The 26,880-nt window shown below is 46.3% G+C and overlaps 1 protein-coding gene and 1 long non-coding RNA gene across 2 annotated transcripts in view; both read right to left on the reverse strand.

The window, feature by feature from the left end:
• Positions 1-26,880, reverse strand: part of LOC308465213 — a 266,569-nt gene that overhangs the window by 158,787 nt on the left and 80,902 nt on the right. The gene's annotated exons all lie outside the window — the stretch shown is intronic.
• Positions 11,541-26,880, reverse strand: part of LOC308465063 (peptidoglycan recognition protein 3-like) — a 36,955-nt gene continuing 21,615 nt past the window's right edge. Inside the window, exons 4-5 of the mRNA XM_080984880.1 lie at positions 14,926-15,044; positions 11,541-12,011 (exon numbers count right to left, since the gene is read on the reverse strand). Coding sequence (XP_080841006.1) covers positions 11,830-12,011; positions 14,926-15,044 — 301 coding nt within the window. The 3' untranslated portion in view covers positions 11,541-11,829. The remainder of the gene's footprint in view (positions 12,012-14,925; positions 15,045-26,880) is intronic.

Consider the following 26,880-nt stretch of genomic DNA (forward strand, 5'->3'; position numbering starts at 1 on the left):
GTGTTTATCCACGTGGGTGAGAGACAGGTTGAGAGAGATGGGGAGCAGGTTAGCTCTCTGCAGGAGATTGGGGTCAAGGGAATAAGAAGAATGAAAAAGAATGTTTCCTTTTTAAAAAATATATCTTTATTAATTTAAGATAAATACATTTATGAGAAAACAGACCTACATACAAGTAAACAAACATACAATCAAACAAGCAAATAACAGAAAAATCAAACAAACCACCACACTATAAGATAATTAATTAATATAATTATAATATAATTAATATAATTATCATTATATATACTCCTGATACTAAACACAAGTATAAAACTTAGAGAAGAAATTTAAAACTGACTTCCAATTAATCTCACTGTACTTTATCTATCCATTACTTTATACCGCACAGTTACATATTTCTTATATAATTTATTTTTGCCTCCCTACGAACTTATATTTATACAATACAGGGATCAGTCTAATTCTGCCAAGATGTTTCCTTTTATTCCATAGTTTTCTAAATATTCTTTAAAGATTCCCCAATCCTTAGAGACTTTTTGTTTGGGCTGGCCTCTTCCTCTTCCTCTTCCTGTCGCTTTCGCTAGCTGCAGATATTCTACCATTTTATTTTTTATTTTTTATTTAGAATATCTGCGAAAAAGAACGTTTCCTATGCTCTGGAAGAAATTATAGCTGTTCTCTGCCTCCACAGTCAGAGGCAGCATTGATTCTGAATACAGCGGTACCTCGGGTTACATACGCTTCAGGTTACATATGCTTCAGGTTACAGACTCCGCTAACCCAGAAATAATGCTTCAGGTTAAGAACTTTGCTTCAGAATGAGAACAGAAATCATGCAGCGGTGGCGCAGCAGCAGCAGGAGGCCCCATTAGCTAAAGTGGTGCTTCAGGTTAAGAACAGTTTCAGGTTAAGTACGGACCTCCGGAACGAATTAAGTACTTAACCCGAGGTACCACTGTACCAGTTGCTGGAAACCACAGGACGGGAGAGTGTTGTCCGGTTTGGTTCAGCTTATGTATTTCTCACTGGGGAACAGATGTTGAACTAGATCATTCATTCATTCATTTTTAAATTTGTATACTGTCCTTCATCTGAAGATCTCGGAGCATTTTGGAAGATGAGTATAGAAAACAAAAATACCTAATGAAAACAAAAACAAAATAACCCCATAAACTCCACTCCCACAAATACATTCAAAACAAAAAATTATGGGAAAGTGGGATAGATATAAGATATATGTTCAAAAATACAGTCAGGGTTCGCTATCTATTCTAGCATTCGATTGACGGAGAAAGACTGAGTTGAGAAATAAGACCAAGGTTACATATTGATATAGGAATGTATTAGATAAAATGTAAAGAAATACATAATAATAAGAGTACATTCATTTGTAAAAAAGGAATATACAACGGGATAGACAGGAAGTCCAAAGTGTTGGTACATATATGATTTTGGAATAGTTTTTTGTCCTTTTCCCCCCTCTCTTTTAGTATATAAACTTTGTATACATGTTGAAAATTATAGTACATTAAGCCTTGTGATGTAATAGGATAATGTTTACCAATGTAACATAAGAACTTTAATAAATAAATCCAGATTAAACGTCTTTCTTTCTGCAGTGTTGGATGGCAGGTTGAGAGGAGTTCCCTACCAGGACAGACTTTGCTCGTGTGCTCAAGACATCGATTCTATAAAACATATTTTACTGCACTGTGCGAAATATGAGCAAGCCAGGGCTGAACTGATATTACCCTTGCTGGTACCTTTCCCGGGAAAATCAGAGGCTCACTATGTCAGGTTCCTATTGGAAGACCAGACAAACGCTAGAACATTAGCAGTGGCGAAGCTTTTATTGGGGGTTGCAAGAACCAGTGATCCCTATCTTTAAGTCGGAACAAAATGCTTGCTTAACCTGGAGGTAGGCTGTCTGAATTGTGTGTTGCTCTGTAGCGATTTGTTGGGTCTCTGGACTGTAATAAATTAAGTTAATAAATAAATAAAATTCAAATTAAAAAAATAAAATAAAATAAGAGTATAGGAAGGTAATCAGCCAAAGGCCCGGTTGAAGAGGAACATTTTTGCCTGGCATCTAAAGGAGTATAAAGAAGGAGTCAAGTGAGCCTCCCTTGGGAGAGCGTTCCACAAGGAGGGAGTCAGTACAAAAAAGGCCCATTCTCATGTTACCCAGGGACGTCCTATCCATGGAGGCTAGTGATGCAGGGCGCCAGGGCACCACATTCTGGAGGGTGCCAGGAAAGAGGCGGAGGCTGAAAGTGGCGCCTCCTGGCATCAGCTCACCGCTCTCGCCTGCCTCTGCCATGCTGCGCCAAAGCAGCGTCGCGCCCGGAGCCTCCTCCTACTGTGGCCACCGTGGCACAAAGCAGCCAGCTGAGCTGGGAGGCGCCGCATCCAGCCTCCGCCTCTTCCCCATGAGAGGAGCCGCCCTCCAGCCGCTGCCCGCCTCCTCTAGCCCCGCCGGCAGCACTGTCCTCCCTTAAAAACTCTGGGAAACAGAGGAGGGCACTGGAGGGAGCTTTGCACCACAGCACCAGATGATGATGATAATAATAATAATAATAATAATAATAATAATAATAATAATAATATATTTGTACCCCGCCCATCTGGCTGGGTTTCCCCAGCCACTCTGGGCGGCTTCCACAGAAACCAAAAATACAGTAAAATCACACATTAAAAACTTCCCTGAACTGGGCTGCCTTCAGATGTCTTCTGAATGTCAGGCAGTTGTTTATCTCTTTGACATCTGATGGGAGGGCGTTCCACAGGGCGGGCGCCACTACGGAGAAGGCCCTCTGCCTGGTTCCCTGTAGCTTTGCTTCTCGCAATGAGGGAACCGCCAGAAGGCCCTCGGCGTTGGATCTCTGCGTCCGGGCAGAACGATGGGGGTGGAGACGTTCCTTCAGGTATACTGGGCCGAGGCCGTTTAGGCAGCGGCGTAGCGTGGGTTATCAGCACCCGGGGCAAGGCAAGTAATTTGCGCCCCCTAACCCGGGGCAAGGCAAGTACAGTAATTTACTCTCCCAAGCAGCAGCAGCAGCGAGGCTTCTCTTTCCCCCGCGCTCTCCTGGAGCTGCCTCTTTTCTTTCCTTTTTTCCCTTTCTCCAAGGCTTTTCGCTTTCTCTCCTTAATTGATTCCTCCTCCACACCGCAGCGTTTCCTAGCTGCTTCCCCCCCCCCTTCCCCTCTCTCTCCTCCTCGCTCTGCTTGCCTTGCCCTGCACCGGCAGCAGCAGGCGCAGCCAGACCCCCGCCAGCCAGCCCGCCCGCCCGCCCACCCGGCTTCCTCTCCTTTTTTTGCCCGCGGCAGAAGGCTTCGCTCTCCCCCTTCCGCGACCTCCTCGCCAAGCCGAGCGAGCGCGGGCTCCCTAACCCGTGGATTTTAGTAGGGGCAGAGAGCTGCTAGTGCGAGCGCGCCCCCCGCCCATGTTGCGCCCGGTGCGGCCGGCCCCCCTGGCACCCCCCACGCTACGCCACTGCGTTTAGGGCTTTAAAGGTCAACACCATCACTTTGAATTGTGCTCGGAAACGTACTGAGAGCCAATGTAGGTCTTTCAAGACCGGTGTTATGTGCTCTCGGCGGCTGCCCCCAGTCACCAGTCTAGCTGCCGCATTCTGGATTAGTTGTAGTTTCCGGGTCACCTTCAAAGGTAGCCCCACGTAGAGCGCATTGCAGTAGTCCAAGCGGGAGATAACTAGAGCATGCACCACTCTGGTGAGATAGTCCGCGGGCAGGTAGGGTCTCAGCCTGCGTACCAGGTGGAGTTGGTAGACAGCTGCCCTGGATACAGAATTGACCTGCGCCTCCATGGACAGCTGTGAGTCCAAAATGACTCCCAGGCTGCGCACCTGGTCCTTCAGGGGCACAGTTACCCCATTCAGGACCAGGGAGTCCTCCACACCAGCCCGCCCCCTGTCTCCCAAAAACAGTACTTCTGTCTTGTCAGGATTCAACCTCAATCCATTAGCCGCCATCCATCCTCCAACTGCCTCCAGGCACTCACACAGGACCTTCACCGCCTTCACTGGTTCTGATTTGAAAGAGAGGTAGAGCTGGGCATCATCTGCATATTGATGGACACCCAGTCCAAACCCCCTGATGATCTCTCCCAGCGGCTTCATATAGATGTTAAAAAGCATGGGGGAGAGGACGGAACCCTGAGGCACCCCACAAGTGAGGGCCCAGGGGTCTGAACACTCATCCCCCACCACCACTTTCTGAACACGGCCCAGGAGAAGGAGTGAAACCACTGTATATGCTTTGTATATGCTTTGTATATGCTTTGTATATGCATTATATATGCTTAAGATGGCCCTGATGTTACCCACCCTCCGGACCTCTTGTGGAGAAGGCACATGATAATGATCACAAGGTCCAGGTCAGTTCATATGGGGACAGGTTGAAGGAGCTAGGTTTGTTTAGCCTGGAAAAGAGGGTTCTGACGGCAGATATGACCGCCGTCTTCAAATATCTCAAGGGCTGCTTCAAGATGAAGCAAGCTTGTTTCCTCCTGATCTGGAGGGTAGGACTCAAACCCATGGCTTCAAATGACCAAAAAAGAGAGATTCTGACTATCAGGAAGAACTTTCTAACAGGAAAAGCTGTTCGACACTGGAAAGGTCTCCCTCGGAAGGTTGTGGACTCTTCATTGGAACCAGGCAGAGGGCCTTCTCGGTAGTGGCACCCATCAGATGTCAAAGAGATAAACAACTACCTGACATTTAGAAGACATCTGAAGGCAGCCTCGTTCAGGGAAATTTTTAATGTGTGACATTTTAATGTATTTTTAATCTTTGTTGGAAGCCGCCCGGAGTGGCTGGGGAAACCCAGCCAGATGGGCTAGGTACAAATAAATTATTATTATTATTATTATTATTATTATTATTATTATTATTAAGCAGAGGTTGAGCGGCCATCTGTCATGGATGCTTTAGCTGAGATTCCTGCATTGCAGGGGGGATGGACTAGATGACCCTCAGTGTTCATTCTAACTCTACTCTGTGATCCTATGCAGTGCTTTTTTTTCTGGGGGAACACAGGAGTACACATACCCCTAAACATTTTGTGAATCTTTGTACTTTTGTCCATTTACTGTGTTTATTTTTCCCAATTTGAACTATAAAATGGTATTTTCTTGAATCAAAATGAGAGTACCCCTACACATTTTTTAAGGGGGGGGGAGCACTGATCCTATGACTAGGCACTCTTTTTTTTCTCCGATGTGATGAGAATCCAAGTTTTGCTCAGTCATTTGAAAACCTTTGGATTAAATAAAAACGAGCCCCAATTTGTGGTGGGGCCCATTGTTAATGCTGTTATCGCTTGGGTTTTTCAATAACATTCCCTTCAACACCTGAAGTTTGGAGACAAGTGGTAATCCTTGTGTAGTGAAAATGGTGGTTTGCATTCACACACAAGAGGAACACACATGGGAATCCACAACACACACCCCAAAAAGGTTTGCAGAAACACACCCCAAACACACACCAAAGAATGTCAAGAAAAGCATTTGTGGAGTACAGTGGTACCTCTGGTTAAGAACTTAATTCTTTCCGGAGGTTAGTTCTTAAGCTGAAACTGTTCTTAACCTGAGGTACCACTTTAGCTAATGGGGCCTCCTGCTGCCGCTGTGCCACTGCCGCACAATTTCTATTCTTATCCTGAAATAAAGTTCTTAACCCGAGGTACTACTTGCGGGTTAGCAGAGTCTGTAACCTGAAGCGTTTGTAACCTGAGGTACCACTGTACCTGCCAAAACAGCCTAATGTGGGTCACCTGTGCTCTTGGAATGTTGATTGACTGTTGGGATGAGAAGGGAAAATGGGAATGGCATGTTGTGTAGGATGGCTTGGCTGGCTGGAACTATGAGAGAACTGACACACTTCTTCATTCATCCGAAAGAATAATATAATCACAGTGTTGGAGGAGATCCTGTGTGCCGTGTAATTCAACCTTCCCCAACCAGATGTTCTGCAAATGAAGTTGAACCATGACTCCCATCATCCCTTAACGTTGGTCATACTGGCAGGAGCTGAAGGGTGTTGGTGTCCAACAATATATGGAGGATGCCACATTGGAGAAGACCAATCTAGCAGGGCACTGCTACCCTTCTTGAAGGAGCAAATCCAGCATATGAGTGTTGGAAGATTCTGTTCCACCTTAAGGAACAGGCATGATTCTTGTGTGTCACATGCCTGTCTACACAGCTTGCTGGGAACTTCCGTTTGTGTATAGCCTCAGAGAGCTGCAAACAAAGATCGAAATACTTGCAGATAAAGTTACATCGTGCAAGAAAGTGTATCCAGAAAGGACTCATTCAGGTGTCCTACATGCCAGGAAACAAAATTCCTGCTGATCTGTTGTCTAAGGTTGTTCACAGAGAACAACTTAAGGTTTATGTACAGTGGTTGCAGTTAGGCTGAAATACTGCTACACAGGTTACACAGGTTACACGGAAAGGGGGAGGATGTTGGGATATTCCGTTCCACCTTAAGGAACAGGCATGATTGTTATGTGTCACATGCCTGTTTACACTCCAGCACAGCTTGCTGGGAACTTCTGTTTGTGTATAGCTTTTGCTTTTGCTGTCTGGCTTTGGACACGAAAGGGATCAGACATGTTTCCTTTTGTCCTTCTGTATGCTGAATAAACTGCTTGTAAATATGCTCACACAACTTCTCCTGCCACTTCTGTTGCGTAGTGTTTAGTCTGCTGAGTAGCGTGCCCCAGCTTCTGAAGCTTCACCAAGGACTGGAGATCGCCCGGCTAATTTGTTGTTAGCCACCCTGAGCCCGGTTTTCTGAACCAGGAAGGGCGGGGTGATAATATTATTATTATTATTATTATTATTATTATTATTATTACACTGTCTTCCTCTTCTCTGGGAGGTTCAGGCTGGGGAGGCGATCTCCACCATTCTTCCCCTGTCCAGTGCCTGACAGTCGGCCACTGTGAGAACAGGATTCTGGACTAGATGACAGCTTTGGCTTAATCCAGCAGGGTTCTATCTAGACCAGCCTTTCTCAACCTGTGGGTCCCCAGATGTTGTTGAACTACAACTCCCATCACCCCTAGCTAGCAAGGCCAGAGCTCAGGGATGATGGGAGTTGTAGTCCAACAACATCTGGGGACCCACAGGTTGAGAAACACTGATCTAGACAAATTCATGGAGGATGAAGCTACCAGTGGCTACTACTGGTATGAAGGCTATGTCAGAGTCAGCCTCTGAATAGCACCACTTGCTGGGGGTTGCATCCAGGGCAGATCCTGTGTACTCGGATGCCACTGAGTTCAGTGGGGAGCTTACTCCCTGTTAATTGCATATCAGATTGCAATCTCTGAGCTGTCAACCGGGAAAATCCAGGAGAAGCAAAAGGAAGAACTTCTTCACGCAACACATACTTAAAGTGTGCAATTCACTCCCACAAGATTGAGTGATAATGGCCATCAACTTGGACAGATTTGAAAGAAGGATTGGGCAGATTCACAGCTGTCAGTGACTTCATGTTACCTCCAGTCAGGGCCTTGCAGAGCCAGGCAGAGGCTCAGGCCAGGTAGATAATATGCCCCCCTTTTTTCCAGCCATGTTAGACCCATTGCCGTACGCTTGACCCACACAGTCTTGAAAGTTCAAATTGAGCCTCTCTAAGACGTCTAATATTTCAGTGGCAATTTCTTCTCCAGTCTTTATGGAACATTCATGAAAACCAAGAAAGCGCTCTTCAATTACAAAACTTTTACCTTCCCTCCTCACATATCTGATGATGAATGATAACTGTTCTTGGTGAGAGGAATATTTAATAGTTCAATAATGTATTTAAAAATCTATTTTTAAGTAGACAAATTTGACTATTAATTATAATTAAAACTTCTCCGTCTTCCTTTTCTACCCTTACAAAAGATGTATGCTTGTGAGAAAGCCACTATTGCTCATAAGCCACAATTTCTTTAAAAAACATGGTTTCCACCAAATTTTATCCTCATTGAGCTATATGTACTCCTCGGGTGTAAGTAATATTCCTGGCCTAGTCAACAAAATTTTAAACAAATGGCCACATCTTCATGAATTTTTCATCATTTAAAAAAAAAAAATAGCGATAAGAAAGCCAACACACTTATCTTTAAGGTACGTGTGGTTTTAATTTTTGGCACACAAGATTTCAGACAAAAACTCACCAACTTTTAACAGCATGAAAAACATGGTCCACCATCACATTTGCGGCGCGCTGGCTGCTGGAGCCTTGGTCGCCTCCACCCACCCAGCGCCCATTCCGCGCTCCTCTGTGGAGCTGATCGCAGGCCCCGCCCCAGACGCCAGGGAAGCTTTTCTCTCGCGCTGCCAGCCATGGCCCCAGGGAATCTGCCCACCACCACCACCGCCTTTGCGCCTCCGCGTTCGCCCCAGTGCATCCCCTGCGATTGTGAATATGCTGACCAAGGCCCCCTTTGGAATCAGAGGCCTGGGCCAAGTGGCCCATATGCCCCCCCCTCTGTCTGCACCTGCCTCCAGTGTCAGATGGTGCATGCTTCTGAATACCAGTTGCTCGGACCTGCAAATGGAGAGACTTGCTGTTGCACCCAGGTCCTGCTTGCCAGTTTTCCCTGGGCATCTGGTTGACACTTTGAGAACATGATGCTGGAATAGATGGGCCTTTGGCCTGATTCAGGATGGCTAACAACCCTTTAGGTAAGGCATGTCCAAAGTCTGTTTCAGGTGCCTAATCCAGCCCCCGTGGCAGTATATGTCCTGGAGTAAAATCCTAAAAAAAGCTCAACTTTGGTCGGTCCTCACGCATGTCCACTTCATCAAACCTGGCCCTCTTTGAAAAAAGTTTGGGCACCCCTGCTTTAGGTAATTGCTTCCATTATCCAGCTGCTCTCACCATCTCCTGGCATCCATGTGGAATTAACTCTTCTCCAACATAAGCTCATTAAGTCTCTGTACTGGAGGCACCAGCTTGCAAAGGTGATTAGAGGGCCAATGTTGCTCGTGTGATGTCCCGACGTCACACGTGTGACGTTAGTACATTGGGAAGAGCCACGAGTGGGGACAGATGTGGTGGCCCTGCAGCTTCAGTGGTGTGATGGCCTGGGACTCGGGCTCGGAGCCGGAGGAGTCTCAGTCTGCACCAGATCCTCTGCTTCAGGCAGCATCTGAACTGAGTCTGGGGCCTGATTCTGAAGAGCCCCAGTCTGCACAGGTTCCCCTGCAACAAGCACCTGCTGGGCCGAGTCAGGAGCCTGAGCCTGCGCTGGCTCCAGATGTGTGGAGTGCCTTGTTGCCTTCAGCTGGGCAATCACTTACAGCTGCTCCACTACCAGTTGGGTCAGGAGAGACTGAGGCGGCCTCTGGGTCTAGTAACCCACCGACATCTCCTGAGCTGCAGAGACTAAGGTCTGAGAGAAGGAGAGACCTGAGTACTCGCAGGAGGAGTGCTCACCTTCAGGCGAGACAGGGAGGTGAGTCACCAGGGGATCAGGACCGGCCGTTACCGCCATCAGAGATAAAAGGCTGCTGGACCCTGCCCCAGGTTGCGGGAGCAACATTGCTGCTTGCTGGAACCTGCCTGAGACCTTGTGCTTGACCTAGCCTGGTTTCCTGCCTTGGCCCTGTCGGACTGACTCCTTGCGGAATCCTTGGATTTGGGACCGGACCTGGACCATGTGGCTCTGGTTAACCCCTGGGCCCAGCACAAGTGGCCAGTGGCTCCTCCTTTGCCTCCTCCTGGTACTGCCAATGGCAGGAGGCTGCTTTGACTCTCCTTTCCCTCCGTGGCAGGAAGAGGAGGAGTCAGCCATTGGAGCCCACACTGCAGTCGGCTCCATGCTTCGCTTCTGCACTTTTGGAACATGGGAGGGGGTTCCTGGCTTCAACCCCCAAAATATGTGGGGTGCCAAATGGACCCAGCCCCCTGGAGCTGGCCCACTGCTTTGTATTCTTCTATGTGATAACCCTTCACGGCTCCTGACTACCAGCAGGACACGACTGGGAGAGGGCTATTGTTGATGACAGCATGAAATCATGAATCATACTGGGCTAGATTGTCCTGACTTCACAGGGCTGTTATGATGATAAAGCAGAGGGAATGGCTTTGTTTACTACCCTTAACCCCTAGAGAAAGGGTCATCTTAGGAACATAGGAAAATGCCTTATGCTGTGTCAAGCCATTGGGTCATCTCTCCCAGGTTTCAGGCAATTCCTGCCCCACCTGGAGTTGTTGGGGATTGAACCTAAGACTTTATGCACGCAGAGCAGGCACTGTTCCACTGAGCTGCAGCTTTTCCTGAGTGTCAGGAATGAGCCAGCTCTAAGCGAAGGGTTACAGCCAACTGAAGAGAGCAGCCAGGAACAGGGAGGCTTTGATGTTAGGCAGGCAAAGGAGAGCCGGCAGCTGCAGAAATCGGCTCTTCCTGACCTTGACGGGCGAGCTGATAAGGCAATAGCTGAGAGCAGGCTAGAGCACAGCCAAAGTTCCGTTCCAGAGCCCCGTTCGCAACATGAGCAGAATGCAACCTGTGTCTGCGTGTGCGCAGGTCACGATTCACCGCTTCTGTGCATGCGCATGACATCATTTTGAGCGTCTGCGCATGCGCATGCAGTGAAACCCGGAGGTAACCCTTTCCGGTACTTCTGGGTCGCCGCGGGATGCAACTTGAAAAGATTTAACCTGAAGCAAACGTAACAAGAGGTATGACTGTATTCTGCAAATCCTGGAAGGAATCTTCAGAAGCTTCATCATGAGTAATGATACAGGAGGCTTTGTTAGAGCTGTCCGGATCTATCTGTTTGTTTTTGCAATAAATCCTCCTTTTTAATTATCTACGCTCCCTATATTATCAAGCTGGGAAGCTGGACTCCTGATGCTTAGCTGCAAGATGCCCATTACTTCTCCCAAGTGCTATTTTCTGGGGGGCAGGGGGGAGGAGGATGACAGAACTCACCATGAATGCCTCTCATTTCTCTTACAATGGCAATGATGCCTGCCTGAGAGGTACAGGAACTGAGTTCCAGTGAGTTCTGGCTGAAATAAAGCCCTGCATGTCCCACAACCACTCCAGGCTGTTTCCTCTCTCAGAATTAAGCAGAGCCACAGATTCCAAAACACAAAAGACTGTACATCTCTTTATTTACACCACAGCAATGTTGATTCTAAGCTCCCCCTTGTGGAATTCGTGTGTAAATATATTAACATGTTAACCAACCGCCATGATGCAACCCAACCATCTAGAGCAGGCACGTCCAACTCCCAAGAGACTGTGATCTACTCACAGTATTAAAAAACTGGCAGTGATCTACCAATCACCAGGGGACAAAAGATAAACCAAGAACACCCCACGATCAACCAGTAAGTCGCGATCGACCTGTTGGACATGTCTGATATCTGGAACGCCCAAATCATATATGCTCAAAGCAAACTCAGTCTTCTTACGTTGCCAAAACCGCACTGCACACATGCAAGAGGGAGACACCAGCAGGTTAAGGGGGATGCCAAAATTAGCAGAAGTGCAAGAGATCATTAATGAGAGAACCGCTAAGGAGAGTTTTATTTAAAAACCTAAAAACAGCACAGTACGTACCTGCTGAGCATGCTTAGCGGCCACTGAACAATGAGTGTCTTTTGGAGAGAGGAAATGGAAAACAGCGGAATGGTGAAATGAAATATCCTGGGGAAAGGCATGTCTTAACGGATGGAAACCTCAACAGTTGCAGTCCAGACTGTGGCATTTTGTTGTAAGGTCTCACTTGGAGCCACCCTCATTCCTCTCTAACACTTCCAGCACTACAGCGGATGAGTAAAGAAGTCTTCAGTTGTGCCTGTAATTGGGCCACTTGGAAATTTCCGAACGGATCGGCTCTCCGGGAGAAACAAGATTACTGACGTCGCTGTGGGCTACTACGAGGTAATCTGGAGAGAGGTACCCGACCTTGACAGAGAAGTCAAGCAGGCACTTCAAAGCTTTCCATGCTGCTTCATTAGGAGATCTCTCTAGAAGAGAAAAGGATGGTGGCATGAGACTCCAGAGTTTTTACAAACACACCCGTTAGCTATGCATTTTTTTTTAAGAGCATAAGAAGAGCCCGCTGGATTAGGCCACATGCCCATCTGGACCAGCATTCTGTTCTCACAGTGGCCAACCAGATTTCCCTGAGAAACCGCTGGTCTGATCCAGCAAGTTTCTAAGTCCATTTTCCAGCATCCTATTTCACAGTAGCTAGCCAGACGTCTCTGGTTAGCCCACAAGCTGAAAATGAGTGCTATAGCGCTCTCCACCTCTTGTTTCCCATTGACCGGAGATAGACCAAAGACATAGCTGTTGATAGCTTTATTCTCCATGAATCTGCTTAATCTCCTTTTCAACAAAGGGACTCAATAGATCTATGTGAATGGACTCATCACTCTAGAACATTCTAGAATGTCTTTGACCATGCGCCATGTTTTCAGAGCACACACCTGGAGGGCAGGTGGGGGAAAGCAGGGGTGTTGCATCAAAGCATACAGTGGTACCTCAGGTTACATACGCTTCAGGTTACATACACTTCAGGTTACATATGCTTCAGGTTACAGACTCTGCTAACCCAGAAATAGTACCTCGGATTAAGAGTAAAATTTTGAATGTTAAAGTCTGGATATCGGTTTCATTTCCAAAGAAGGGTGTCAGTCATGTACAGTGGTACCTCGGGTTACAGACGCTTCAGGTTACAGACTCCGCTAACCCAGAAATAGTACCTCGGATTAAGAACTTTGCTTCAGGATGAGAACAGAAATCGTGCTCCGGCAGCGCAGCGGCAGCGGGAGGCCCCATTAGCTAAAGTGGTGCTTCAGGTTAAGAACAGTTTCAGGTTAAGAACAGACCTCCGGAACAAATTAAGTTCTTAATCCGAGGTACCGCTGTACTTCAGTTTCTTATGTGAAACAAAAACTGGAGAACATTCACTTCTGAAAGATTGCTCTGTAGCAAGCTGACTCTTTCACACACCTCCAGGCCTAATTTAGGAATGTATCACAGAGCAACCTTTGACTTCAGAGGACCAACACCCTCCCCTTCAGGACAATGCAAACTGTGTTCCCTTGAGAACCTCCCAAGAGTGGCATTCATCCAGAGATGCCTCTGTACCATCCCATACAAAGCATGCAGTCCAAAGGGTGAGATCATGAGCGAACATAAGCCTGGCTGCTGGATCGACCCAATGGCCCCATCTAGTCCAGCATCCTGTTCCCACAGTGGCCAGCCAGATGCTTCCATGGGAAGCCTGCAAGCAGGACAACAGCAACTCCCCCGACTCTAGATTCCCAGCATCTGGTTTTGAGAAGCTTACAGCCTCCAACAGGGGTAAAACATAGACTAGACTAGAATTTTATTATTACAGTCACAGACCAAAATTTTATTATTACAGTCACAGATATCCCAAAAGTGCAGGGCCAAAGCACAAAGCTGAGCATAGCATGCCTCCAGCGGTCAGCTCCTTCTCCACTCCCAGCTCCTCCTGACGTCACACATGAAACATGACCGTCATAAACTGACGCCTCTGCCACTCACTGAGCTCCCATGTAATGGAACAGTAAACAAGGAGAGGATGCCAGAAACTATGAGATGGTTCTGGACTTGGGATATCACCCAAAGCCCTTTTTTCGTGTGCCTCCTCCATGAGAGATCCAGAGGGTGGCAACATGAGAACGGGGCCTTTTCTGCGGTGACTCCCCATTTGTGGAATGATCTTCCCAAGGAGGCTCACCTGGAGCCTTCATTACATATCTTTAGATGCCAAATGAAAACATTTTCCTTTTCCCATGCCTTTGGCTAATTCAACAATCTACAGCCTTTTAAACTATGGGGAGGGGCATTGTTTTTGTTTGTTACTATGTTATGTTTTCCTATTTTTTATATATTCTAAACCACCATGTGATCCTCAGATGACAGGTGGTATAGAGATCAAATAAAGAAATAAATAGGGACCCTATAGTTTTGGCTCTAATCCCCTGCATCATCAAGGTGCTGATCAGAGGAAGGGAGGGTGAAATGAGAGAGAGAGAAAGAGAGAGAGAGAGATTTTTTCTATTAAAAAAATGTTTAGGGGTACGCTCCTTTTCCTACTCATATTGAAATATTGCCCCTCACTGAGGCCAGACTTAGATTCACAAAAAGTTTAGGGGTATGCGTACTCCTGCGTCCCCCCAGAAAAAAATCACTGGTTAAATAATAATGATGATAATAATATTTATTTATTTATTCATTCATTCATTCATTCATTCCCCGCCCATATGGCTCGGTTTCTCCAGCCACTCTGGGAGGCTTTCAACAGAATATTAAAATACAATAATCTATTAAACATTAAAAGCTTCCCTAAACAGGGCTGCCTTCAGATGTCTTCTAAAAGTCTGGTAGTTGTTTTTCTCTTTGACATCTGATGGGAGGGCGTTCCACAGGGCGGGAGCCACTACCGAGAAGGCCCTCTGCCTGGTTCCCTGTAACCTCACTTCTTGCAGCGAGGGAACCGCCAGAAGGCCCTCGGCACTGGACCCCAGTGTGCGGGCAAAACGATGGGGGTGGAGATAGATAGATAGATAGATAGATAGATAGATAGATAGATGAGATGATGATAGATAGATGGATAGATAGATAGATAGATAGATAGATAGATATAGATTCCTCTGTTCCTCTTAAAGTTACCCCTTGATCCATCACCATGGGGACTGGAATCTTCGTTTCTAGGCATGAGGCCATAGCTCAGTGGTAGAGCACCTGCTTTGCTTGCAGAAGGTTCCAGGTTCAATCCCCAGCATCTCCAGGTAGGGCTGGGGAAAGACCGTTCTCTGAAACCAGTCGGTGCGGGAAATACTGAGTTAGATGAGCCAATGATCTGACTCGGTTAAAGGTCTCCTAAGGCATGGATCTACTCACCTACGAAGGTGCCAATAAAAGCGATGCCGAGGGACAAATCGTTGTAGCCGTAGGTGTGAGATCCAACATTGCGCCAGCCGCGCCCTTCATACACAAGCCCATCCTCGCCAATCAGGAAGCTGGAAGGAAGGAAGGAAGGAAGGAAGGGAGAGAGAGAGAGAGAGAGAGAGAGAGAGAGAGAGAGAGAGAGAGAGAAAGAAAGAAAGAAAGAAAGAAAGAAAGAAAGAAAGAAAGAAAGAAAGAAAGAAAATATATTCTTGTGAGCTGCTGTGACTCCTGTACTGCAAGACTCCAAAGACTAAGGATGGGGAGAAATCTGCATCTCCTCAAAGAATACACCGTAATCGAATCCTACAAAATCTACTTTCTCCCCTGAATTTTACAATCCAGTTCTCCAACAATCCAGTTCTCCAATCCATATATATATATATATGGAAAATGAAAACAACATACAAGAATGCATTATATTAAACTGTCTGCAAAGAAACGAAGACAATAGGCAAAATATTGAAATTTAATGTCAATATTTTAATTAAATTTACATTTAATTAAAATAATGTTTTAATTAAAATACAAATTGTAACAAATGTTCATGATGGCTTTTTAAAAATAGCAGCAAAGCAAATTGAAGAAGTAGCAAACTGAACTTACGTTATGGAAGAGACACAGAGAGAAATTGAACAGATATGGCTTCTTACATTGAAGGGTGTGAAAGGAAGTGAGTGAGAGAGAGATTGAGACTTCCGGGGTGGCGCCATCGGCAATGGCGGACTCCCTCTGATCTGGAGGGACTAGCTCCACGCGAAACGAGTCTTTTCCGCTACGGCGAAGCAGGGACCCTTTCAAAAATCACAGGCGGATGAAGCCTGTGACCATGGGACTCGGTGGGCACCTTTAGCGCCCCCCCAACCCGCAAAAGAACCCACTAACGGGCTCCAGAGCAAAGAGGGGGAAGTGGCGCGGTGCTGAGAGTCAACTGCTTCTTCTGTGGAGCGAAGCCGCACAGCCGTTGCCGGAGAGCGCTGCCTTTTTCCTGGGACAATTTGGCTTCTAAAATAATCACCCGTGAGTACTTAAACTCGGACAATTGGACTTTAAATAAGGACTTGTGAGCAGAAAGGAAAATTGGACTTAAAAGTTTACCTCAATTTGGCACTGAAACGGGAAGGTCTAAACAGGAAGTCAGCCTTCCGTTTCTTTGTAGATAGATTAAAGCAAAGACATGGCAAACTAGAGCTCAGAAAATCGCTTGTAAAAGATTAACTTTCATCATTTAAAATTGTTGAACCCCCTTCAGAAGCAGGAGAAGAGGGGGGATTTTTTCGGACTGTTTAAACCTGCAGAAGTGAGTGTAAAGTAAAGTAACTTTCCACCGTCCTGATCCTGGAGCGGGGTGTCAGGACTGACGTTTTTTGAAGCTCATTGACCAGAGACAAACGTTTTTGACAGATAGCTCTAAGAAGAGAAACATTGATTCCATTGTTCCCCTTCGCTTTTTAAAGGAACAAATATTGACAAAATACCTGAAAAAGGAAACTTTGTTGTTAGACTTGTCTTTAAAAGAAAGAACAAATAGAAGTTTTCCCCTAGAGGGAGACTGTGAAACTGTAACCAACTCCGGGGAGCTTGCAGCTGTTACAGATTACAATCATGGGAATAGACTTCTGACCTTGCAGGACAATGTATTCAGAAGCTCTGTTGTGTGCTTTCTGTAAAACAAATGCCCTACTGGAACAGCTACATGAGAAGACGGATTTGATGACTGATTCGATCAGAAATTTTGAACAGGCAGTGGGAAATTATATGGAGCCCACCCAGGAATTAAATCAGGAGTGTGCCCTGACAGAACAGATGAGGGAAGAGGATGTTGCTGAATCTTGAGCGCCAGAGATGGAGGGAGCTGTGGCCCAGCAGGAACATGAGCTTTTGGATTTGACAAATGAACTTGGAAAAAGCCAGATTTGGAAAGATAAAGTTTGGTTTGTGTCAGGGAACTGCCATCGGAAGGAAGGGAAGTGAAAGGGCTCACACAGGTTGGGAGAGACTCAGCAGCTGAAGAGGGAACCAGTAGGGGGAGAGGAGCTGAGCTGAGGGAAAGTGAGCTGGAGGGATGGCTCAGAGACACTTCCAGCGAAAACAGTGGGGAGGTTTCAGGACCTCCTGTAGGGACACCCACTCCTCGCCGGAAACTGTCACGCAGAGAGTCCAGAAGATGTGTTTCCGTTAAGGAGCTTTTATGTTGGAAGCGATTCCGAAAGCAACCACTGTCGGAATCTGCCAGCGACTGACGGAGCCATGTTTAAGGGGCTCCGTTACAGACAGAGGTTTGCAAACTTGACCAAACTCTGAGGGACTAGGATTTTACACACAAGCAGCTCATCGTCCCATCACAGCATTCCGACAGTCTCCGTGAGCAGCTTGTGCAGGAGAAGGCATCATGAGCAACCCAGCCGGAACCGGAGAAGCAGGAGCTGGAGCGGGTCCAAGCCTGGAAGAAAGGTACCGGGTGTTGGAGGTCCAGCTAGCGCTGCAGACGGCGAGGCTTGAGGAGAGGAGGGCTCAGGATGCAGACAAAAAGGGGAAAGACACCCAGCTCGTCAGAAAGGTACCAGGATTGGTGCAGAAGTTTGGGGGGGAGCCCAAAGACTATCATGGCTTTCGGACAGAGATGCAATATGCCCTCAATCTGCAGTTTGATGAATTCCCTGACGAGGAATCACGAGTGGCTTTCGTGATTGGGCATCTTGAAAAGGGGGCGAGAGACTGGGTTAGACCCCTGATGGCAGCGAATAGTGACGTCCTAAAGGACACGATGAAGTTCTTTCGCGCCATGGATCTGATGTTTTCCAGCGATATTGAACAGGGAGTGGTGCGCAGACAGTTAATGGCTTGCAAACAGGGGAGCCGATCTGTCCGTGAGTACTGGACTGAGTTCACCATGTTGATCCATAAATTGGGGTGGGATCTATCGGCGGAACCCATTCAAATGCTCTTTGAAGAAGGGCTTTCTTCGGCTGTGAAAGACGAACTTTCCCGGGCGCCCAGGGCGGAGTCTATGGACCAGCTGACCAAATCAGCGCTGACCATAGGAGCGCGCCAGGAGGCGAGAGCATTGGAGAGGCGGGAAGGGAAGGGGGAACGTTGGAAGGAGTTCCGCATTCCAGACATTCCAGAGCCAACTTTCCCGCCGGCAGAGCCGATGGAAATCGGAACAGCGCGCGCGCGCGCAGTTTCAAAGCCCAGTGAGGGGGGAAAGAAGGAGGGAAAAGGCGCCCGGAAATGCTATCTCTGCCAACAGCCAGGTCACTTTGCCAGAGTCTGCCCCCAGAGGAAGGAATGGCAAGGGATGGTAGGAGCTGTGGAGGGAAGAGAGGAAGAAATACCGAAGCAAGTAAAAGCCAACGCCTGGCTGCCACCGTCGGGGCACAGCAGCCAGGCCAAAGAGCAGTGAAAGTGCCCACGCCAGAACCTCCTAAACCCGCCCTAGTGATAGAAGTGGCGCTAGAGCTGCCAAACGGACACCCTCTAAAGATAAAGGCGCTGTTGGACTCAGGCAGCTCCTGCAATTTCATGAGCAAAGAGTTTGCGGCTGAACACCAGATACAGACAATCCCTTTAAGCAACCCCCTGCAGGTGACCACGATCGATGGCAGGGAGCTGTTGGGAGGAGAAGTCAGCTTGCAGACCGTCCCAATGATAATGAAGGTGGCAAGGCACACCGAACTGATAGCGTTTAATGTGGCCACCTTGGGAGGAGCTCCCATTATATTGGGGATGAGTTGGCTAGCGTTACATGATCCGCTGGTGGGCTGGCATCAGAGAGTGGTTTCTTTTGGTTCAGCACATTGCTTAGAACACTGCAAAGAGGGAAAGGGTTTGGCAGGGGCCCAAGCCACCCTAGCAGGGACTGAAGTAACGGAGAACGTGAAGGTACCACGACAATACGCAGATCTCCGCGACGTCTTCAGCGAAAGGGAAGCTGACCAACTACCCCCGCATAGACCCTTTGACTGTCAAATCAATTTACTCCCTGGGGCACAGCTCCCTGTAGGCAAGCTGTACGCCATGTCAGACAGAGAGATGCAGGAGCTAAGAGAGTTCATTGACAAGAACCTGAAGAGAGGGTTCATCAGAGAGTCCAGGGCGGTGGGGGGCAGCCCAGTGTTTTTTGTGGATAAAAAAAACACGAACAAGCCGAGGCTTGTGTGTGACTTCAGGGCCTTAAATGCAGTGTCAGAACCAGTGGCTTTCCCTATGCCCAGGATTGACGACATTTTGACAAGGGTCAGGAAGGGAAAGATTTTTACTAAACTGGACCTAAGGGGGGCGTACAACCTGATACGAATAAGGAAGGGGAATGAATGGAAAACCACCATGTTCACCCCTTTGGGGGCATTTGAATATTTAGTTATGCCCTTCGGCCTACAAGGAGGCTCCGCGTGCTTTCAATCGTTTATGAACCACGTCCTGGGGCCTTTGCTTTACAAGAATTGTGTGGCCTTCTTAGACGACGTGTTGGTATATTCTGAGAATGAGGAGCAGCATGTGAGAGACGTCAGAGAAGTGTTGAGCAGGCTGCAAGCCAACCAGCTGTGGGTGAAACTGGAGAAGTGTCAGTTTCATACCAAGGAGGTGGAATTCCTGGGGTATCGCCTGTCAGACAAGGGATTGGCCATGGATCCCGGCAAGGTCCAGGCGGTGCTGGAATGGAAAACACCCAAAACAAGGAAGGATGTGCAGAGGTTCCTAGGATTTGGGAACTTCTATCGTAAGTTCATCCGAAACTTTGCCCACCTGACGGCGCCCATTACGGACTGTCTCAGCAGTAAGAAGAAGTTCGTTTGGACTGAGGAGGCGGAGCGAGCATTTGAGGAACTAAAAAGGGCCTTCGCCTCGGAACAACAACTCCTGCATGTGGATTTACAAAAACCGATGAGAGTGGAAACTGACGCATCAGACAGAGCGATTGGGGCGGTGCTTCTGCAGCCAGGGAAGGAGGAGTCAGAGTGGAGACCGTGTGCCTTTTTTTCGCGAAAGCTGAACAAATCCGAGAGGAACTACACGGTGTATGACCGAGAACTACTAGCCATTCATGAGGCGTTCCGGAGATGGAGGCACCTGCTAATTGGCGCACAACATAAGGTGCAAGTGTGCACTGACCACAAGAACCTAGAGTATTGGAGGACGGCACGAGTGCTCAACCAACGGCAAGTGAGATGGGCCCAGGAGTTCTCCAAATTTAACTTTGAGATTTGTTACGTGCCAGGCCCAGAGAACATTAGGGCGGACGCTCTCTCACGCAAACCTGAATATTTGGAGGGGGAGGGAGCACCCGAAGAGAGACATGTCATTCCAGAGGACCGCTGGGTGTGTGGGGCGGCATTGGTGGGACAAAGAGAACTGGTAGAGGAAACAGAGAATGATGAATGCGCCCAGAATAAGCTCAGAGGTCTTAGGGGTGAGGGAGAGGAACCAGGGGGTTTCGAGGAAAGAAATGGAGCTTTGTATTACAAAGGGGCACTGTATATCCCTGAAGGAGACTTAAGGGGGAGGGTACTCAAGCAGTTGCACGACAGCCCCACGGCGGGGCATTTTGGACAACACAAAACCATGTGGTTGGTCACCAGGGAATTTTGGTGGCCTAAGGTGAGGGAAGATGTACGGGAGTATGTAAGAGGGTGTGAGCAATGCCAGCGAGCCAAAGGGGAGAGGCGGGCACCGGCGGGGCTATTAGAACCCTTACCAACCCCAGAACGACCTTGGGAGCAGTGTCGATAGATTTTATGACTGATCTGCCGAAGTCCAAGGGGAAAACAGCCATCATGGTAGACCTACTAACAAAGATGTGCCACTTTGTAGCCTGCTCGCATGCAGTCACGGCGGAAGAGACAGCGAAGTTATTTGTAGAACACATTTTTAGGTTGCACGGGGTGCCATTGAGGGTGGTCTCAGACCGAGGAAAACAATTTACTTCCAGGTTCTGGAGGAAGCTCATGAGCTTACTGCAGGTGGAGGTCAACTTTTCGACTGCCCGGCACCCTGAAACCAACGGGCAGGCGGAAAGAGCAAACGGTGTCCTCCAGCAATACCTGAGGTGTTATGTCAATGACAGAGAGAATGACTGGGTAGAAAAGTTGGCGCTGGCGGAATTTGCCTACAACAATGCCGAGAATGTGTCCACAGGGATGAGCCCCTTCTTGGCTAATTATGGGTGTCATCCCAGGGCTTTCCCAGGGGGAGAAGGGGAGAGATGGAGCGTCCCGGCAGCCGAGCATTTTGTAGAAGAAATGGAAGCAATCCATCGTCAGCTCCAACTCAACTTAGAAAGGGCGAAGGAAGAATACAAGAGGCAGGCAGACAAGAACCGAAGGGAAGGTGAAACCATAAGGGTGGGAGATAGGGTGTGGCTGTCAACCCAAGGGTTGCCGTTCAAAGGAGGTTGTAAGAAATTAAGACCCAGGAGATTGGGTCCCTTTGAGGTCATTCAACAGGTCAACCCAGTGGCTTTCAGGCTCCGGTTACCCAACCACATGAAACTGCACCCAGTATTTCACAGGTCGTTACTGTCACCGTATGAGGGGGGACGAGAAGGGATGGCCACTCGGGGACCGGTCATAGAAGAAAGGGAATGCAGCAGCCATGTGGCAGAAATCCTCGACGCCAGGTGGAAGGGGGATCAGGTGGAGTATTTGGTAGCGTGGGAAGGAGAACCGGAGTCAGAAAACACTTGGGTAATGGCAGAAGATATCAATGACGAGGTATTGATAGAAACGTTCCATCAAAGGTTCCCAAGGAAACCTCAGCCTGTGGAGAGGTTCCGGAGGGAATACTTTGGGACCACCGATGAGGAGGAGGAGTTGGAAGGATTCTCGGACTCGGAAGGGGAAGGGGAGATGGACTCTGAGGAGGAGGAGTACTTCGAGACCAGGAACCGCAACAGGTGGAGAGAAGTGTTCGGGACATCGGAAGATGAAGGAAGTTCATTCCGGGGTTTTGCCTCCTCACCGCCCGTAGAGGAGGGGGCGAGAGGGGATGAAGGGGGCCCTGGAGGGGAGGTGGATGTCAGGGAACTGCCATCGGAAGGAAGGGAAGTGAAAGGGCTCACACAGGTTGGGAGAGACTCAGCAGCTGAAGAGGGAACCAGTAGGGGGAGAGGAGCTGAGCTGAGGGAAAGGGAGCTGGAGGGATGGCTCAGAGACACTTCCAGCGAAAACAGTGGGGAGGTTTCAGGACCTCCTGTAGGGACACCCACTCCTCGCCGGAAACTGTCACGCAGAGAGTCCAGAAGACGTGTTTCCGTTAAGGAGCTTTTATGTTGGAAGCGATTCCGAAAGCAACCACTGTCGGAATCTGCCAGCGACTGACGGAGCCATGTTTAAGGGGCTCCGTTACAGACAGAGGTTTGCAAACTTGACCAAACTCTGAGGGACTAGGATTTTACACACAAGCAGCTCATCGTCCCATCACAGTTTGGTTTGGAAATGGGGGGCTGGATAGACCCCCCTATGCAGGGATGTTTGGACTTTTCAAGTCTGGCAATGGGCCGTGAGATGTTTGGGGTTGTGGGGGCTCTTAATTTTGGAGGGATTTTGAAACATGTTCTTAAATACCACATGGAGTTTAGTGTGGACTATGGAAAAGGGGCTGATTTGTCGAGAAGAGTCAAAAACATTGTTAAGCTGGAGTTCCCACGAGTGAAAGGAGCAGGAGACAAAGGAAAATACAGTTATAAATATGAAGAGCCGCGGAAGGGACATGGAAGAGACTTAAGGGCCTCGGATACAAGGTTACCAGGTTAATGCGCTAGATCGATGGGATAATAAGGACTGACAAAACCCGGGACCAGGAGGAAGGGACGCTGGATGAAGATTGGATTGTTTTTATTTCTTTTTTTTTACTACTAGGATTGTTTTATAAAATTGATGAATGTTAGAAAAATGTTGGAATGAAATTACTTGGCTTTAGTAAAAATGTTTAAAGAATTATGTAAGAATATTATGGTTATGAGAAGTTGGTAAAAATAAAATTCAAGTTTTAAGTTTTAAGGTTTTTTATAGTAAGATAAGATTAAAATAGATTAAGGTAATGTAATGACAGAATATTATGAAATATGGAAAGGATTTGCTGCGACAATTAACAACTAGGATACAAAAAAAGGGAGGAGGAGGAGGTCAAAGAAAGAAGGTAATGACAGTTGAAGATTTGAGAATGATGGATTTGTTTTTAAATGTTTGTGGTGTATTTTTGTTTTTTGAATTTGTATTGTTTGATGTGGTTTGTTTTTTCTTTCTCTTTTTCTGCTTTGTTCTCTTTTGTAATTTAAAAAAAAAATTCAATAAATATCATTTTAAAAAAAAAGGGAAGTGAGTGAGAGATCGAGTGCACCCTTCTTTTCTCACTTTTCCCCTTTACACCTCTTGTTTTGTTTGCTAGACAGATGCAAATACCTCATCCAAATGAGGCCTCAAAGTGACTAATCTTTTTAAAGCCATACAAGACAGTGACCTTCACAGCCCCTTGTGGGAGTTAGTGCGATCATTTAACGATTTGTTGTTGTTAAAATTTATTAGTTGCTTTTTTTTTTTACCAAAAGCAAATATCATTTAAAAAAAAAAAAAGGAAGTGAGTGGGTTGTATTGCTGCGATAAAAATGAATGTATTGCCTAGAATGTTGTTTTTGTTTCAAACATTGCAAATTGTGGACAAAATGGATTGCTTCAAGAAGTGGCAGAGAGACATCTCTAGATTTGTCTGGCAGGGCAAGAAGCCCAGAATAAAATTTAAGATATTAACTGATGCAAAGGAAAGGGGCGGATTTGCCCTGCCAGACTTTAAACTTTACTATGAATCAGCAGCTTTTTGCTGGTTGAAAGAATGGCTGCTTCTTGAAAACACTGACATTTTGGACCTAGAAGGTTTTAATAATGTATTTGGATGGCATGCATATCTGTGGTATGATAAGGTCAAAGCACATAAAGCATTCAAAAACCATATTGTCAGGAAAGCATTGTTTAATGTTTGGATAAGATATAAGGATTTATTGGAAAATAAAACCCCAAGGTGGCTATCACCGATGGAAGCGAAAGCTCTGAAAAAGCTCTATATGGAGGCCAAATGGCCGAAATATTGGGAAATTTTGGAACAAGATGGAGATAGACTGAAATTGCAGAGTTTTGAGAAATTAAAAAACAAAGTGCGAGACTGGCTTCATTATTATCAGATAATGGAGGCATATAACTTGGACAAGAAAATTGGTTTCCAGGTGGAAAAATCAAAATTAGAAACAGAACTGTTAGAACCCAAAACTAAGATTTTGTCAAAGATGTATAACTTGCTGTTGAAATGGAGTACTCAAGATGAAACAGTGAAATCTGCTATGATCAAATGGGCACAAGATGTTGGACATAACATAATGATGGCTGACTGGGAACAGTTATGGACCACAGGTATGAAGTTTACGGCATGTAATGCCTTAAGAGAGAATATTATGAAAATGATATACAGGTGGTACATGACCCCAGTCAAGCTTGCAAAAATTTATCATTTGCCCGATAACAAATGTTGGAAATGTAAAGAAACTGAAGGTACATTCCTTCACCTTTGGTGGACGTGCCCAAGGATTAAGGCTTTCTGGGAGATGATATATAATGAATTGAAAAAGGTATTTAAATATACCTTCTTGAAGAAACCAGAGGCCTTTCTCCTGGGCATAGTCGGTCAATTGGTGCCAAAGAAGGACAGAACTTTTTTTATGTATGCCACAACAGCAGCAAGAATACTCATTGCAAAGTATTGGAAGACACAAGATCTACCCACTCTGGAAGAATGGCAGATGAAGGTGCTGGACTATATGGAATTGGCGGAAATGACTGGCAGAATCCGAGACCAGGGAGAAGAGTCGGTGGAAGAAGATTGGAAGAAATTTAAGGACTATCTACAGAAATATTGTAAAATTAATGAATGTTAGAATGATGTTGGATAGAAATTAAGTGGTTTTCAGCTGTAATACCATAAGGGAATATGAAAAATGGATTATTAATAGGTAAAAATTTAACGTTACAATATTTTAAGATTAAAGATTAGGATAAACAAAGAGGGTAAGGATTTGCTGAACCAACAAACTGAACTGGAATACAAAAAAGGGAGGCGTGAGGAGGTCCGGGAAATAAACTAATGAAAAATAAGTAATGGAAAGATTGAGTTGTTTTTAGCCATTTTTATTTTTGTACTTTTTTCTTTTTTTGTTTTTGTTTTGTAACATTTTGAAAATCTTAATAAATATCTTTAAAAAAAAAAAAAGGAAGTGAGTGAGAGATGAGTGTGCCCTTCTTTTCTCACTTTTCCCCTTTACACCTCTTGTTTTGTTTGCTAGACAGATGCAAATACCTCATCCAAATGAGGCCTCAAAGTGACTAATCTTTTTAAAGCCATACAAGACAGTGACCTTCACAGCCCCTTGTGGGAGTTAGTGCGATCATTTAACGATTTGTTGTTGTTAAAATTTATTAGTTGCTTTTTTTTTTTTACCAAAAGCAACTGAAATAGACTTACAGCAGAAAAAGTAAACAACACATGCATATATCATTGCTACACATGTGTTATAAAACAAGCAAAATGGACCGTGCTTAAAGTCGTCTAGGTTCTTCAATACATGCAAAATTCTAGTCTAAAAGCAAAAATACAGCAGCATTTTCCTATATGGAAAAACAAACAACACGGATTCACAGCAATATGAATTAAGTGTGATTGTAGTAAGACTTGAAGCTCTTTTTAACAGTTATTGACTTGGTGCATTATTCTAGAATCCAACACCTTTCTCAGTCACTTTTTAAATAAAAAACAGAGTTAGTTGTTTACAATGATGTGCTGTGTGAAGATGTCCTTTCTTTTGTTTGTCGTGTATCTTGCAACATTCAATTCCACTGGAATATCCCCAAGTTCCAGTGTAATGAAGGCTCATCGCAAACGCAGTTGAATTACTAATTGGCAGGTTGGGCTCACGATACCTGAATTTATTTTATTGCCTCAGTTCCTCTGTAGTTTGCAAAAGGGGTTCAGATTATTCTGAGCCTATCCAACCCAGCTCTGGAAGGGGGAAGCGCCATGGGACAAAGACCTGCCTCTTTGCTTTATGTTTGAGCTTCAGTGCTACCTCAGGTTACATACGCTTCAGGTTACATACGCTTCAGGTTACATATGCTTCAGGTTACAGACTCCACTAACCCAGAAATAGTACTTCGGGTTCAGAACTTTGCTTCAGGGTGAGAACAGAAATCGTGCTCCGGCGGCGCGGCAGCAGCAGGAGGCCCCATTAGCTAAAGTGGTGCTTCAGGTTAAGAACAGTTTCAGGTTAAGAACGGACCTCCGGAACGAATTAAGTACTTAACCCGAGGTACCACTGTATAGGGAAACCCATTCAGGCAGTATATACATATGTATCTATACAGTCGTACCTTGGTTCCCGAACGGCTTAGTTGCAGAACAATATGGCTCCCAAACACCCCAAACCCAGAAGTAAGTGTTCCAGTTTGCAAACGTTTTTTGGAAGCCGGACATCCGACGCGGCTTTTGTTTGAGTGCAGGAAGCTCCTGCAGCCAATCGGAAGCCGCGCTTTGGTTTTCGAACGGTTTCGGAAGTCGAACAGACTCCCGGAATGGATTAAGTTCAAGAACCAAGGTACTGTTACGATATAGAAGCAATGTGGCCGCGAGCTGGTAGCTTGAAAGCAAAACATAATGGGAATGTTGGGACTGTTCCGTGGGAAACAGAGGGACAGTCAATTCACAGTGCAGAGGGCACCGGAATTAGCTCAGAGTGAAATATGAGCTGTACAGGAAGTACAGGAGGAGTTTGTCTCTCGACTGCTGAAGCTTGAAGAGAGCAGACATGATTTTTGTAACGCTGCAAAGACAGAAATAAAGGAATGTAAATACGTTTCTGTCTATCTCTTTCCC

This window comes from Podarcis pityusensis (assembly GCF_964106645.2).
Source record: "Podarcis pityusensis genome assembly, chromosome: 16".
NCBI lineage: Eukaryota > Metazoa > Chordata > Lepidosauria > Squamata > Lacertidae > Podarcis > Podarcis pityusensis.